This window comes from Sander vitreus, chromosome 20 (assembly GCF_031162955.1).
Source record: "Sander vitreus isolate 19-12246 chromosome 20, sanVit1, whole genome shotgun sequence".
Taxonomy (NCBI): domain Eukaryota; kingdom Metazoa; phylum Chordata; class Actinopteri; order Perciformes; family Percidae; genus Sander; species Sander vitreus.
In genome coordinates, this window is record NC_135874.1 from 3,563,317 (window position 1) to 3,577,037 (window position 13,721).

At 41.1% G+C, this 13,721-nt stretch overlaps 1 protein-coding gene across 6 annotated transcripts in view; it reads left to right on the top strand.

The window, feature by feature from the left end:
* Positions 1–13,494, top strand: part of larp1b (La ribonucleoprotein 1B) — a 36,243-nt gene extending 22,749 nt beyond the window's left edge. For 4 of the 6 annotated variants that reach the window (XM_078278388.1, XM_078278391.1, XM_078278392.1 and 1 more), the window contains 8 exons: positions 2,078–2,192; positions 3,672–3,856; positions 5,112–5,218; positions 7,088–7,248; positions 7,967–8,111; positions 8,693–8,802; positions 12,011–12,138; positions 12,707–13,494. In XM_078278388.1, the coding sequence (XP_078134514.1) occupies positions 2,078–2,192; positions 3,672–3,856; positions 5,112–5,218; positions 7,088–7,248; positions 7,967–8,111; positions 8,693–8,802; positions 12,011–12,138; positions 12,707–12,952 (1,197 nt within the window). In that variant the 3' untranslated portion in view covers positions 12,953–13,494. The remainder of the gene's footprint in view (positions 1–2,077; positions 2,193–3,671; positions 3,857–5,111; positions 5,219–7,087; positions 7,249–7,966; positions 8,112–8,692; positions 8,803–12,010; positions 12,139–12,706) is intronic. The other 2 variants (XM_078278389.1, XM_078278390.1) reach the window with 2 other exon arrangements.
* Positions 13,495–13,721: the final 227 nt, after the last annotated feature.

Sequence of the window (13,721 nt, forward strand, 5' to 3'; positions counted from 1 at the left end):
ACTATTTATTGCCCCCTATACAAGCCTTCAGACTACACCAGACTGACGTGTGACACACAGCTGCTTCCAGAGCCGAGTGGCCTGATTTTTGGAGAAGCTGCCTTGTCGGGCTCAGAAACAATCTGTAGTCTTTATGTTATGCAGCGTTACGCAATCTCATTTTATCACAGAATTATGTAGCTATTGATCCGAGATCAGTATTTTACAGCAGTTTACATTTTTAAAAGATAATTTTTTTGGGGGGCATTTTTCGGCCTTTATTGACAGGACAGCTGAAGAAATGAAAGGGGAGAGAGAGGGGGGGGAATGACATGCAGCAAAGAGCCGCAGGTCGGAGTTGAACCCTGGCCCGCTGCGTTAAAGAGTAAACTTCTATATGTCAGTCCCTCCAGAAAAACGCAATTATGCGATCACATAATTCAATGCATAATCAGCCAAAGTCCGCATATTTATTTATTCTAACTGCTAACAGGACTTTTTACATGTTTACACACACATGTACAGTTGCTCTTACTCTTGACAGAAGCGTCCGAATGCTACGGAGTGATAGGTTGTTAACTGGTCGTAGCTTTTTTTCAGGCTTCTGATTGGCCAACATGGCGTTATATTGGCGCCTGTTGGTTTGGCGTGTTCTTGATAGTACTTCAATTGTGTTTTCATTTTTTTTCATTTTCATGCTTGTGTGGACGGGAGTTTTTTTTTTTTTTTTTTTACGGAGGGAAAAGCCTGTTTTTAAAACCCCCCTGTGTACGTGTGAATCAACAGATTGAAACACAAAAGTCAGATCTTTCCTCTTAAAACAAAACGTGATTTCGTTTCCCTTAAATTAGCTTTGAGTCGAGTGAAAGTGCAGCATTAGTTCAGGAAGTGTGAAGTGAAAGTTTGTATTGAAAGGAAATTTAAAGAAAAAGAAAATCAGCTGATTTCAGTGATTGAAGAAGAGGTTTTAGTATTGAGATTAGGATGCTTATTGTGCACAAGAACGCCACCAGAACCACTAATCCAGAACATTTCAATAGTCTGCTTACTTTTGCTCATGTGGAACTTAATAAGTTAAGTTGTATACATAACAACAAAACATGATATTTTAACAGCTTATTGTATGTTTTACATGTAATATCTCACTCTGAAAAGTAAATATTAACTAGAGCCTTCAGAAAAAAAAGTTGCCAGCTCAAAGGTTTTCACTGATGTCATCACATGTGGGAAATGTTCACACACACACACACACACACACACACACACACACACACACACACACACACACACTACGTGTAAAGTTTAAAGTACACTGCACATCTGCTGTGTGTCACACACGCTCTACGTGGCTCCAGCCGCCGGCATATCACACATTTATTATCACAGTGTTGATAGTTTAAACAGCCTGGAACTGAAGGGTTAGAATATTTATAGTCATCTCTGATATGCTCGGATTGTTAATGTTGATTAGATTTGTTTTTTTCTTTAACCAAATGCAGTACAAAGGTGAAATAATGCAATAAAATAACAGAAAATGGTGTAGTTTATCATCAATAACACTTATTTTATCTCTGTTTTATTTCAAATGACATCATGTATTTGACTTTTGAGGGGTTGTGATGGATGATTAACAGATAAGGAACCAAAAAAAGACATATTTCTGACAAACAAAATTTTAATAATTCTACCTCTACCTTTAGGTCTCTAACAATGAAAATAAAGTAAAAGATCACTTCTTTCCCCCTTTTTTTTAATACCACTTTAAGATATTAAAGAATATTATAATTTAGACATTTTAGAGAGGTTTATCAAACTACACTTAAATAAGTATAATGAAAAATAAATAATTCAACTGGGCAATGTGAACTCAACTTTAACTCTTAAATAAAGTAGAAAATAATAGATTTGTACAAGAGCAACATGTATTTAAGGCTCCGCTCATTGCACAGTTAAGAAATTAAAAATGGTCTCCTTTTACAGTACTTTGCATCTTTTATAGGTTTATATTACATGTTTCTTGGTGCATATTGCAGATTAATGAATTTAAACCTCTGATTACAATAAGTAACTCTTTGAATGTTGTCTGTGTGTTCCCCAGCAGGAAGTGGAGGGCTTCAAGAAGATCAACGTCATCAGTAAAGACGAGTTTGACACTCTCACCCCCAAAGTGCCCGTTGACCCCAACCAGGAAGTCCCGCCTCCTCTCATGCCAGGTGGGTTTGTGGAGCCGCCGTGAAGTCGGTTTATTTGCTGCATTTTGACCACACCTTTGATACTTTTCTTAAACATCTCCTTTTCTTGCGTCAGTTTCTTCAACCCGATTCTACCACGTTTGTGAAGAAAATGTGCATGAAATTGTTGTTTTATTTAATCATTATTAATATAGTTTTTTTATATATATATATATATATATATATATATATATATATATATATATATATATATATATAAAACTAAGACAATGACAAACATATCAGACCGTTGCTACAGTCTGTTGAGAAAGTGTGCAGATTTCAGTCCTCACTTGAAGTACTTCAAGTACCCAAATGTAAGTACTTGCCCTTGAATGTTGGTGTCCAGCTGTCCCAACAGTCAGTGAACTAGCTTGTTCTGGTTCTTAAACCTTGGCAGAGCATGAATCACTTCCTGTTATTGAATTAGCTGCCATGTTGTTAACCACTGAAATAAGTATTTTTTTTTTTATTTTTTATTTTTATATAAAACCCTCAGTGGGTCAGCACGGTCACTCTGTCCACAGTTAAAGACAAAATCATGACCAGCCGAGCTGCCGAATACAAGTACACACTGAGAGCCACTCTGATGCATTAGTATCACACACAATGCTCTTCATTCTCATTTTACAGTTTGAGACCAGTTTGACTTCCAGAAAACATAATACTGAATTGTCTGTCTTGCTTCAGTGCAGTCATGATACAACTTTAACTTTTTATAACGCTGACATTTTTTTTTCGAGCTTGAAAATGATTGAAATGTCTTTCTTTGAACGTTGCGGCAGCAGGAGGAGAGTAGGGAGGATATTGAGATAGTCTGTGGTTTAATATATGCTATGTTTAATATGTTTGTTTATTGGAGACCCATTTAAATTGCACCCTGGACTTCAGTGGATTTTATAAAGAGAGGGCTGGATATTTGCAGATTTCAGTCCTTACTTGAAAGCCTTTTACCTAAAGGTTTAGTTTTTAAGTGAGCTGTAAAACCATTTGAAACTCTGTAATTCCTTCAAAGTGCAGAATCTACAAGAGCTTTCTTGGACCTCAGCGTCACATGTAGGCATGGGCCGGTTACCAGTTTCACGGTATGCAGCGGTTTGAAAAAGTCACAGTTTCAAAACCACTCAAATTTGCCGTCGTACCGTTCCTGCGGTATGAGCTGTGTAGTCAAGGACAGAAAATGCCGTTAAGAAATCCCTGTCAGTGTGCAGTGTGTTTAAAAATAAAATATATTGTGTTCAATATAAAAAGAAGTGGATGTTTTTTACCCAGACATTTAAAAATAACACATTGTAAAGCTGTCATTGCAATACCGTGAAACCGTGAGATTTATGCTGAAGGTTATCCTACCGTCAGAATGTTTTACGGGCCCACGCCGGATCACATGCATGTTGTGTAATCACAACCATGTTGAAAATGATCTCATAGTGCGAGCATTAATGATGTATTTTGTGTGTGAAGAAGGTGTGGTGCCCGTGGACAGCGGCGCCGAGTTGGCCCACTCTCTGCCTACATCGGTCCCGGAGTCGCCTGTCGCTCACCAACCCCGAACGCCTAAGACGCCTCGCACCCCCGGGCGCCAGGACCCCAACAAGACGCCCCGCTTCTACCCCGTCATGAAGGAGAGTGGCACCATCGACGGACAGGTGAGTCCTCTTCCTCGGTGTGCTGCGGCGCAAATCAACAGACCCACATCGTCTTCTCTTGCTGCTGCTGTTGCGTTGGGCAGCAGGTGGGAAAGATGGCAACTGTAAGAATAAAAAAGTCTGGAATAAAGTGATTATCACCTGGTTTTATATGATACTGAAGTAAGTAGGCTTATAGTCTTGCTTTGCCAGGCCATCCACACGCTGCGAAGCGGAGGAAGGTCTGGCTACTCCACGCAGCATTGCAGGATGGGAGAAAAACGTGATCTGGTTTATTGGCATTTCTTGAAACCAATCACAATCGTCTTTGTGTTAAGCGCCGGACAGATTTCAGTTGTGATGAATTCTTTGGTCTAAAAAAAATGATCCATATCTGTGAAACTTGCTCTTTGTGACATAAATGTACAATTCACTGATCTGCAGTTCAAATATTTGGTGATTCTGCTTTTAAGGCCTGGCGACACTTCACTTGAAATCGTACTGTTTTTGTTTGGACAGTTATTATTGACACAAGAGTCCAGACTGGAAACAACGCTCTCACATTTTACTACTGGCAGGCGATGCCTTTTCTGTTGTTTGTTTTGCTTGTGTGTGTTGACATGGTTACAAAGGGTTAAAACACCATTTGCAAATACTGCTCTGTTTTCACAAGTATGGAATGGAGTTTAAAGGCCTCATTTTATCATTTTAGATGCAAGCTCTGAGCAGTCGACTTACAAGAGGAGTTTTTTTTTTAATTATCTAGCTTTCATTATATCTGGCTCTGAATTATAACTAACCCTAAGTAGTAGGGACGTTGAAATGAATCATTGCATCGCATATATATATATATATATATATATATATATATATATATATATATATATATATATATATATATATATATACTCTATATCTATCTATAATCTATCTGACTGCTTGAATTTGTTGATGAAAAACCATGTGTTGCAATGTCTAATAATATTGAGTGGGTGATGCATCGTGCTATCGATTTTGAAATGTTGACAGGATAATCCTAATCTAATCGGGACACCAGTGAAGATTCTCACACCTGTTTTCACCCCTAGCCCTTAGCACTTTGTTTCGAGGGGGAAGGGGTAAAACAGAGAATGGGATTCAGCCTTAATCTGTAGTGCAAACTCAACTGAACTTAATATGCAGCCAGTTATCAGGGACACGCTGGAGATAAAAGGTCAGAGATTTTAAGCCCTGTCCCGTCCTGGTAAACAGCTGCTGTTGTGATTTCCTGTTGCAGACGCCGAGGAAGAAGAAGACCCGCCACAGTTCAAACCCCCCTCAGGAAGCCCACATCGGCTGGGTGATGGACTCCCGTGAACACCGGCCGCGCTCTGCGTCCATCAGGTCCGACCACTCGTTTTCCTTCATGAGCGTAAAGCTGCTGCCTTTCACTCGATGTTTCAGTTCTAAACTGGTAAAGCAGAAGAAGGACACACACTGGTCACGCCCTTTTTTGTCACTCTGACAGCCTGTTCTCTACCCAGCATGCCTGTCATTGTGGTTGTTCTGTTTAACTTTCATGACCTTTATTCACTTCTCTGCATCAATACGCACAAACAAGATGCTAAACTCCTTTTACATAGCCACACATGGTATGAAGCACTCCTTATTTTTGACCTGAGTCATTTAATATAACATTCTGCAAGTACAGACAATCTGACAGCTGCACTATGCACATTTCATAATTTATAAAAAGGTCAAATGTTGACCAGAATCACTCGCCAAGTGGAGAACTTTAAGGGAAGTGCAACCGCATCGCAATATCAAGTGTTTTCCAGTTTTCTTTCCTTTGACAAAATACCAATATTAACTGTAAATCCAGGTAGATTGTGATCATTTATATTTCAAAACATAAAAGCTTTTGAGCAACATATTTACCATTTACTTACCATATTATTGATTTTGATAATAGCGGTTACTAGGGATGGATATAAATTATAATAGATCCATGTCAGACCAGGTTACATAAACCCTAAGGAAAGCCAATCTGTTAAATGTATTGGGGTTTTTTTTAAAGAGAAAGAAACATAGTGTGTAGTTTTGAGAACATTTATTGTGCAAAACTGTAATTATACAACATAATGGTGCAGATAAATAAAATTCAAGTACACTAGTTGCAGAGACTTTAACAAAGAAAAAGCTTAAAGTATCTACACTGAGTTAGTTTAAGTCCTTGGTTCTTAAATGCCCCCCACGATGCAGAGAACAGGAAAAACTGGTGTCTCCTTAGTTAAGGAACAGACACTGTACTGAAAATACTTTCACTATTAGGCAAAGATACACAGATACTTTTAAATAAAAACAAAGTTTCTTACCTGCAGCCTAATGTAACGCATTTGAGCACACGTGTACACACTTTTACACACACACACACACACACACACACACACACACACACGGCCGTATGTTCAGCGGGGAAGTACGACGTCTGCAAACACTGCCTGCCAAGATTCCAGTCGTCCGTTATATGGTGAATTGTCAGGCTGATGAAAGGCTCCGTGGTACGGCTCGACCACAGGTCCGTTGTAGCGGCTGAAATCCAAACCAAGTCCAAATAATGGATGTTGCACCGGTCGTTTTCACCATCTCCTCCGTATTACTTTCAGCCATGTTTGCTCAAGATGACGATGATGCGTTGCAGCCGGTTGCAGCTCGTGGCTCTAAACTTACGCGGGTAGATTGCGTCATCAACATGCATTATCGCGATAGTGCAAAATCTCCATCGTAGGCCAATTTTGTATCGTTTATATTGCATATCGTCTCTATCGCCCATCCCTAGCGGTTACTGGTGCTTCATTTTCGATTGCTTTTCTGATGGATCCATTTATCATTTAGTGAAAAAATACCAGTGAAATCTATTGAAAAGAAAGGAAAAAAATGCCTCAGCTCAAGCTATCATTGTCAAATATCGTCTTTGTTTTAACAAACAGTCCAAAACCCCAAAAACTCAATAATTAACTGATAAACGTTTTCCATTGATAAATGACTGAAGATCTTCAGCTGGTCAACTCATTGATAATTCCAGCGTACGGAATATAAACTATATAATTATAAAAATGTGATCTGGCTTAATGAATACAATAATAAAAAAATATTCCTTGATGGGATGGAGAGATTTAAAAAAGCAAGATTATATATAAAAAAACTTAACATACTAGAAATCTTTTTCAAACACTGTCACTCAAACGTGTTATGTCCTCCATCCTATTACAGCAGCTCCAACGCCTCTCCATCAGAAGGCGCTCCGCTGGCGGGGAGTTACGGCTGCACCCCCCAGTCCCTGCCCAAATTCTGGCATCCATCCCACGAGCTGCTGAGGGACAACGGCTTCACTCAGCAGGGATACCACAAGTACCTCCGGCGGTGCATTAACGGTATGGACACAAAGTTCACCCACGTGCTCACACTTTTTAGACCTTTTTAAAAAGAAGTGTTAAGGCCGATTTATGGTCCTGCGGAGGCTCCACGCAGAGCTTTCGCCATACTCAATACTTCCGTAAGTGACCTGAAGTTTATACTTGTGCGTTGGTGTGCACGATGTGTTGTTACATTTTTTGAGAGGTGCACCTTGGACTACGGCGTAACAGGGTTTCCACGGGGTCTTAAAAAGTCTAAAATTTCAAAATCAAATCTGTATCCTTAAAGGCTTAAATTAGGTGATGTATTGTGTTGGGTCATAAATAATTTTAATCAGGTCTTAATTTCCCTACGTCCATGTAGCTCTAATGCTCATTGAAAAGTATTTTTTCTTTCTTACGGTCGTCCAAATATAATTTGCTGTATATGTACAGATTATTATTACTCTGTGTCGCTTTTATTTAATTTGAATACATGTATTTACTTTGCAAGTACTTTTGTGACTCTGCATTTCGTTGTACTTTTATGTTGTGGTAATGGTCTTCAAAAGTCTTCAATTTGACTTGGGTGTAGGGTCTGTGTCTCCTCGTACCTACGCACGTTGTCAATTAAACGCAGAAGCATAAATCGGCCTTCAGATTGATGTAGATTGTGTTCATAACTGTCTGTTGACCGCGTGTCGAGAACACAGCTGGTCGGTGTGCTCTCCGCTGACTGAATCCATGGTGTTTTCAGAGAGGAAACGGTTGGGGATCGGCCAGTCTCAGGAGATGAACACTCTGTTCAGGTTCTGGTCCTTCTTCCTGAGGGACAACTTCAACAGGAAAATGTACGAGGAGTTTAAACTACGTGCGCTGGAGGATGCCAAAGAGAACTACAGGTGAGCAGGACATTACCGTGTTTAAATGATGTCAGTTTTTTTCCAGTATCGTGCAGGCCTACTCTCCTCTCTGTGTAAACTTGTCCAACTGCTGGGCTCCTGATCCCTCAGTGTGTGCCTGCAGACAGCAGCAGCAGTGTTTTCGTCAGCAGGCAGGCGTCTGCCGCGCTGTAACACTGTTGCGTATCTGCCAGGAACTCGCCTGCCAAACCCACATTCCTGTCTACATAAGCCGACTGGTTGAAGTGGGAGTTGCAGAGCGTGTGAGCACTGCCGCTGTAACTGAAACCGCTCACCTCGGCTTTATTAAACTGGCCGACATGGTTCCTCCGTCAGCTCCATTAAAGCTATTAATAATCCATGAGACAAAGCTTTTGCTGTTGGGAATTGTTGGAGGCCCGATAGTTGCTACACTACAGATAAGCTTACAGGGCAGCAGTTACATCACACAACATCATGCCCATGTAAATCCACTTGTGTGTAGAAGCCCAGCGTCCTTTTGTTTGCTCGGCTCTGTGGTCAGAGTGCAGGTAAATATTTGTTTCACGCCCCCTCCCAACCCCCTCTTCCCCCTCCCGCAGGTACGGACTGGAGTGTCTCTTTAGATACTACAGCTACGGTTTGGAGAAGAGATTCAGGTTGGATCTGTTCAAGGACTTTCAAGAAGAGACCCTCAAGGACTTTGAGAGAGGTAATTAACACCAGAAAGTAACCAAAATGTCCCAAACTTCCCCGGGGACTTTTACTGATTTACCAAGATTTTCAGAAGAAAGTCACTGTTTGACTATGTAAAACACAAACTGGGTTTTTCCAAAGTGTGATAGTTTTTCATAAAATATTTTGACTATAGGGAATTTTAACTTTACACTAAGCCATGAAGCAACATAGTTGTATCATCCAAATTAAATATTTATAATTATTTTTATTGCATTTTTTTATTTGATTTTTTTAGTACTTAGTAGCAAGAAAATGTAATGTAACGCTACTACAAGACATGTAGGAAATAAAAGATATCTTAAATAAATCAAAGTAGCACATACAGAAGTGAGAGATTTAGTACTAATAGTAGTAGTATAGTGTAATAGCAGTGGTATAATATAGTTGTGAGCAGAGATATATATATATATATATATATATATATATATGGACATATTAAGTGTTTATTAATGTCTTTGCTAACAACTATAACTCCTCATATTAAGCATTCTTTACTGGTGCATTAAACCAGGGGTCCCCATCCAGCCGGTGCGGAGGAATTCGGCAATAATAAACATACCATTATAGGCTGAAATATATAATGTAATAACATTGACCTTGCCTCGGTCCGTCTGTGCTGCCTGCACCTTTCCTCGCGCACGCAACACCTGCGAGGTCATGAGTCGGTCACCACCTGCTGCCCTACTAGACGTGTGTGTGTGTGTGTGTGTGTGTGTGTGTGTGTGTGTGTGTGTGTGTGTGTGTGCGCGTGCACACTCTGGATCAAAGAATATGAAATGAATATCCTGAAATGGCCCCAAAGGCACTAAAAAAAGGTTGCTTCCATTTCTAACTCATTGTCATTGCAAAGTGTTCTGCAATAAGTGCAACAGAAACAAAATTGACAGGACATAAGAAACACGCTGTGTGAGCGGACAAATATGCTTGCTTTATGCAAATGTTTATTATTATTGCAACAATCCAAAACGACCAGAAAAACCTCAAAGGTACTGTCCGCTCAAAATATATGCTGAAGCATAATATGGCAAACTCAAGCCCATCAAGCTACAACAGATGGGCACGTTGACCTGAATGGAACACTACTTGGTAGTACTGACACAATGTAGTGTCCCACTTTACACTTAGAACGGTAGCAGCTCAACACAAAACAATGGAGCTCGTGCATTACAGCAACAGACTCACTGTACATTGGTCAGCTAAATGTAACTGTCATTGTGTTTAATAATAAAGGCTCACAAAACATCCCCTTCTACTAAGTGGGATCAAAACAGGCTGATACCAAAAATAAATAAAAATAAAAAACGATAGATAAAGTGTGAGAGAAACTGTGATGGCTGGGTGGAGGCTATGCTCCAACGTTGGTGTCCTGGCCACTGCAGTCATGTTGCGTGCACTAACGGCGCTCAGTGTGCTGACTTTATGCACGCGTCGGCCCAGTGTCTCACCTCCTATCTTCATAACAGTCGAAGCATGCGACCGAAGTTCCCACTGCGGGTCAGAATAATGTGCTGTGACCCCGAGGTAACTGATTACTGAGAGAAATCTCCGGTGAGTGCAGCGCATGGATGCAGCGCCGCATCGCCTTCTGATTTCCTAAACTACTGATCGGCTCGGGGGACCACGTTACAGAATGCGTGTGTGCGCGTTAATCACGCGTCAAGGAAATTGGCGCCATTAAAAGAACTCGTTATCGCGTTCCTTTTGACAGCCCTAAGGACATATAATCAAACACTCAACTGTTTCTACAATAGTTTCAGATGGAGTTGTAGTTGTTAAACATTAATTAACACTTGTGAACACAAATGTCCTTATATCTGTGTTGCAAGCCATTTATTAATTGTTCATATACAGCTTATGAATGCTAAATAATGCCACTAATTTGTCCTGTAAATCTGCTTGACCCGCCTTAAAAGTTCACTTTGCAGATTTCACCCCTCTAAGTCGAATGTGTTAAAAGAGGAAAAAAAAAACATTAAAGTCGATTTCTCAAACGCTTTCAACTCAAGAGTGACTCAGTGAAGCAGAATAGAGGATTTCCAGTAAAACCACTTATTTCCAGCTGAGTTATTTTGGCGTTCAGTAACGCCTTTCCCATTCGAGCCGGATGTGTCGGAGAGATGTGGCACACTGACCAGCAAATGTCCGTCCGCAGTCACATGCCACACTCTGTACTTAGGAGTCACGATGATAATTAATTTCAGTGTCCAAGGAGTTTCAGTTTGAAATCTGATAAATAAAGCCGTTAATCAGCTCAGCTTCTCTGTAGACAGTACAAGTGATATGGCTTCAGTGTGTTCACATGCATGTCTACATGTATTGTGCAATGCACACTGAGCCGAGCCGTACCATACAGTGGAAACGCGTCATGAAGAGGGATTGTTTAGTTATTTATAAAATCAGCAAATCAGATTTAAAAGATTTTTACTCAGATTTGATGTTCCCATACACCAAAAAAGTTGCTGTATTTTTACTGCATAGGATGCTCATTACAGCCGTTCACCGTATACAAAGGCCCAGTTGTGTTCCATGGTCAAGGGGAAAAAACATTGCGCTCAACCAAAGACAAAATTGTACAAAGTGAAGAGGAAGTTTCCAGGCAAATTTGTTCGTTGATTACAGGAAGGTGTTTATGTAGGTGGAGTCTTCAATGCAGCAGGCTGAGAGGAAGTGGAAATGGAACTGGTGAGCAGAAAAAGTGTTGTTTGGCAGTACTTTCAGTCAAAAGAAGGCCATTCAAGTCCAGCTACATGTTCAATCTGCAATGCTGATTAGTCTGGTGGTGGCGAGGACCCTAAACAATACACAACATCACCGCTGTTACAACATCTGGTATGAAACATCTGAAAGAATACGAGTTGTGCATGAAGGAATCTACAGACAGCAGCCAGAATGCAGCAACTTCAGGTACGGCAAAGGAAGGACAGTCACGGCTAAAAACTGGTGTTAACCAGACGCCCATTACCAGCTTTGAAAAATACACTGCTGTGGACGTTGTTTACTTCATTAATGTGTTTACTGTGTTAATGGACTGAGGATGGGAGTAGAATTCGGTATTCGGTTTCAGATTCTGCAGAATCTTAACCAGTGGATTCGGTATTCGGCCGAACCCAAAAAATCTGGATTCGGTGCATCCCTAGTATTTTTACTAAACCAGTTTTGCGTTGTGCTGTTTCCTCCTCCAGGTCAGCTGTATGGACTGGAGAAGTTCTGGGCCTTCCTAAAATACTCTAAGATAAAGAACCAGCCCATTGACCCAAAGCTGAAGGAACACCTCTCCCAGTTCAAGAACCTGGAGGACTTCAGGGTGGTGGTGAGTCTCCATGTCTCGCATGGACAAACTAGGGCTCAACCGTTTGGGGGGGGATTGTGATTGTTCTTACAAAAGCTAATGGTCTTGAGACCCGGTTCTATTAAGGGCCCGGTTCCAAATTTCTCAAAACCCGATTAACAATAAGGTCCAAGCTTTATGATACTGCTATCGAGACTAGTGGAACATATAATGTTATGTCTTTAAAAATAGATACGTGCGCGAACCTGAAAAATGAATTCCGAGCACAGTGTGTGCAAAACATAGTCGGACTGGCTAATCGAGCACTAGAGCTGTAATCGGGCCTTTAAAGTTAGACCCGACAAGGCCCGAGCCCGACAAGTACATTTTGATTGACAGCTTTTTAAAAGCCCGAACCTGTTTATATCCCGACATTATTCAAATGTGCGCACGCACACAGCTCTTTTGCCTTTTGTCAAGAATGTGTCATTTCATCAATTTTTTTAACATCATTTATTCATCGCGCTAATCGAAACGCATCACCTTTTCTTTTTAACATTGCCTGATTGGTCTGTCTTCATGTAATGACCTCTGACCTCTTTGCCCGCAGCCCCCGATGGGAGAGGAGGGAGGCAGGAGGAGACGTCTCTCATCCTCGGCAGGGGATGAAGGGAGGCGTCGGCGACATCCTTCCAACACTACCTCAAAGCCGACGCAGGCCTCCAAACCATCCGCCTCCACCGCTGCTGCCGCACAGAACACACCCAAAGATAACGCCCAGAAAACAGCCACCGCTCAGGGGAAGAAGCCCGAGTCTGGAGCCGGGAAGAAAGAAAGTGTTGCGCCAAATAAATGAAGCTCGCTCCTGTAGGCGCGAGTCTGGATAGAAGAGATGTGGAGCAAGGCGGCGGCGGCGGCGGCGGCTGCAGCTCTGAGATCCGCGTTGGCTCTTTTCAGCGGCAAACCGTTTGGGTATGAAGAGAGATTGAGCGTGGTTGACTTAATTTGATTGTTTTTATCTGTGCATTTCATTTTAAAGCAAGCAAGCATAGGCAGTGACAGCTCTTAACGTTTACAACAAAAAATTTAAAAAAAAAAATGCATTCCCTGCATTTTGCCTTTTTATTCTCTCAGATGCCAAAACTGTTCAACACTTGTGTCGATCCCAATCTGTAAAGAGCTCCGGCCTGTATGGAGCTCTCAGCCTGTTGAACTGTGATTCTAGTTTGCCAAGATAAGAGATAAAGCAAATAGTCTTATGTGCCTTCATCTAATTCTCCAGGAAGGGGAGGGCGACCAGAGACAAAATAGTCCAAATTTCAGTCTTCCCAATTGATTTTTTTTTTTTTTTTGGAGTGGGGGGGGTTTGAATGTTTTTAAAACGGACACCACTTGCAGGTTTTTGAGACCTAAATCTTTTTTTCTTACAATGACAATCAGATTGACAAGCTGCAGTCATAAATTTGTGAAGGACTGGCCCCGAGGCTGCTGCTCATTAACAGGCGGTCCCTGATGTTTTGACCGACGCCATCACAGCTAAACGGATCATGTTGGTTTTTCAATCAAACCCGCAGGAATAATGACACGTTTATGTGGGACACTTTACTTTCAAGTTCCGTTTTACA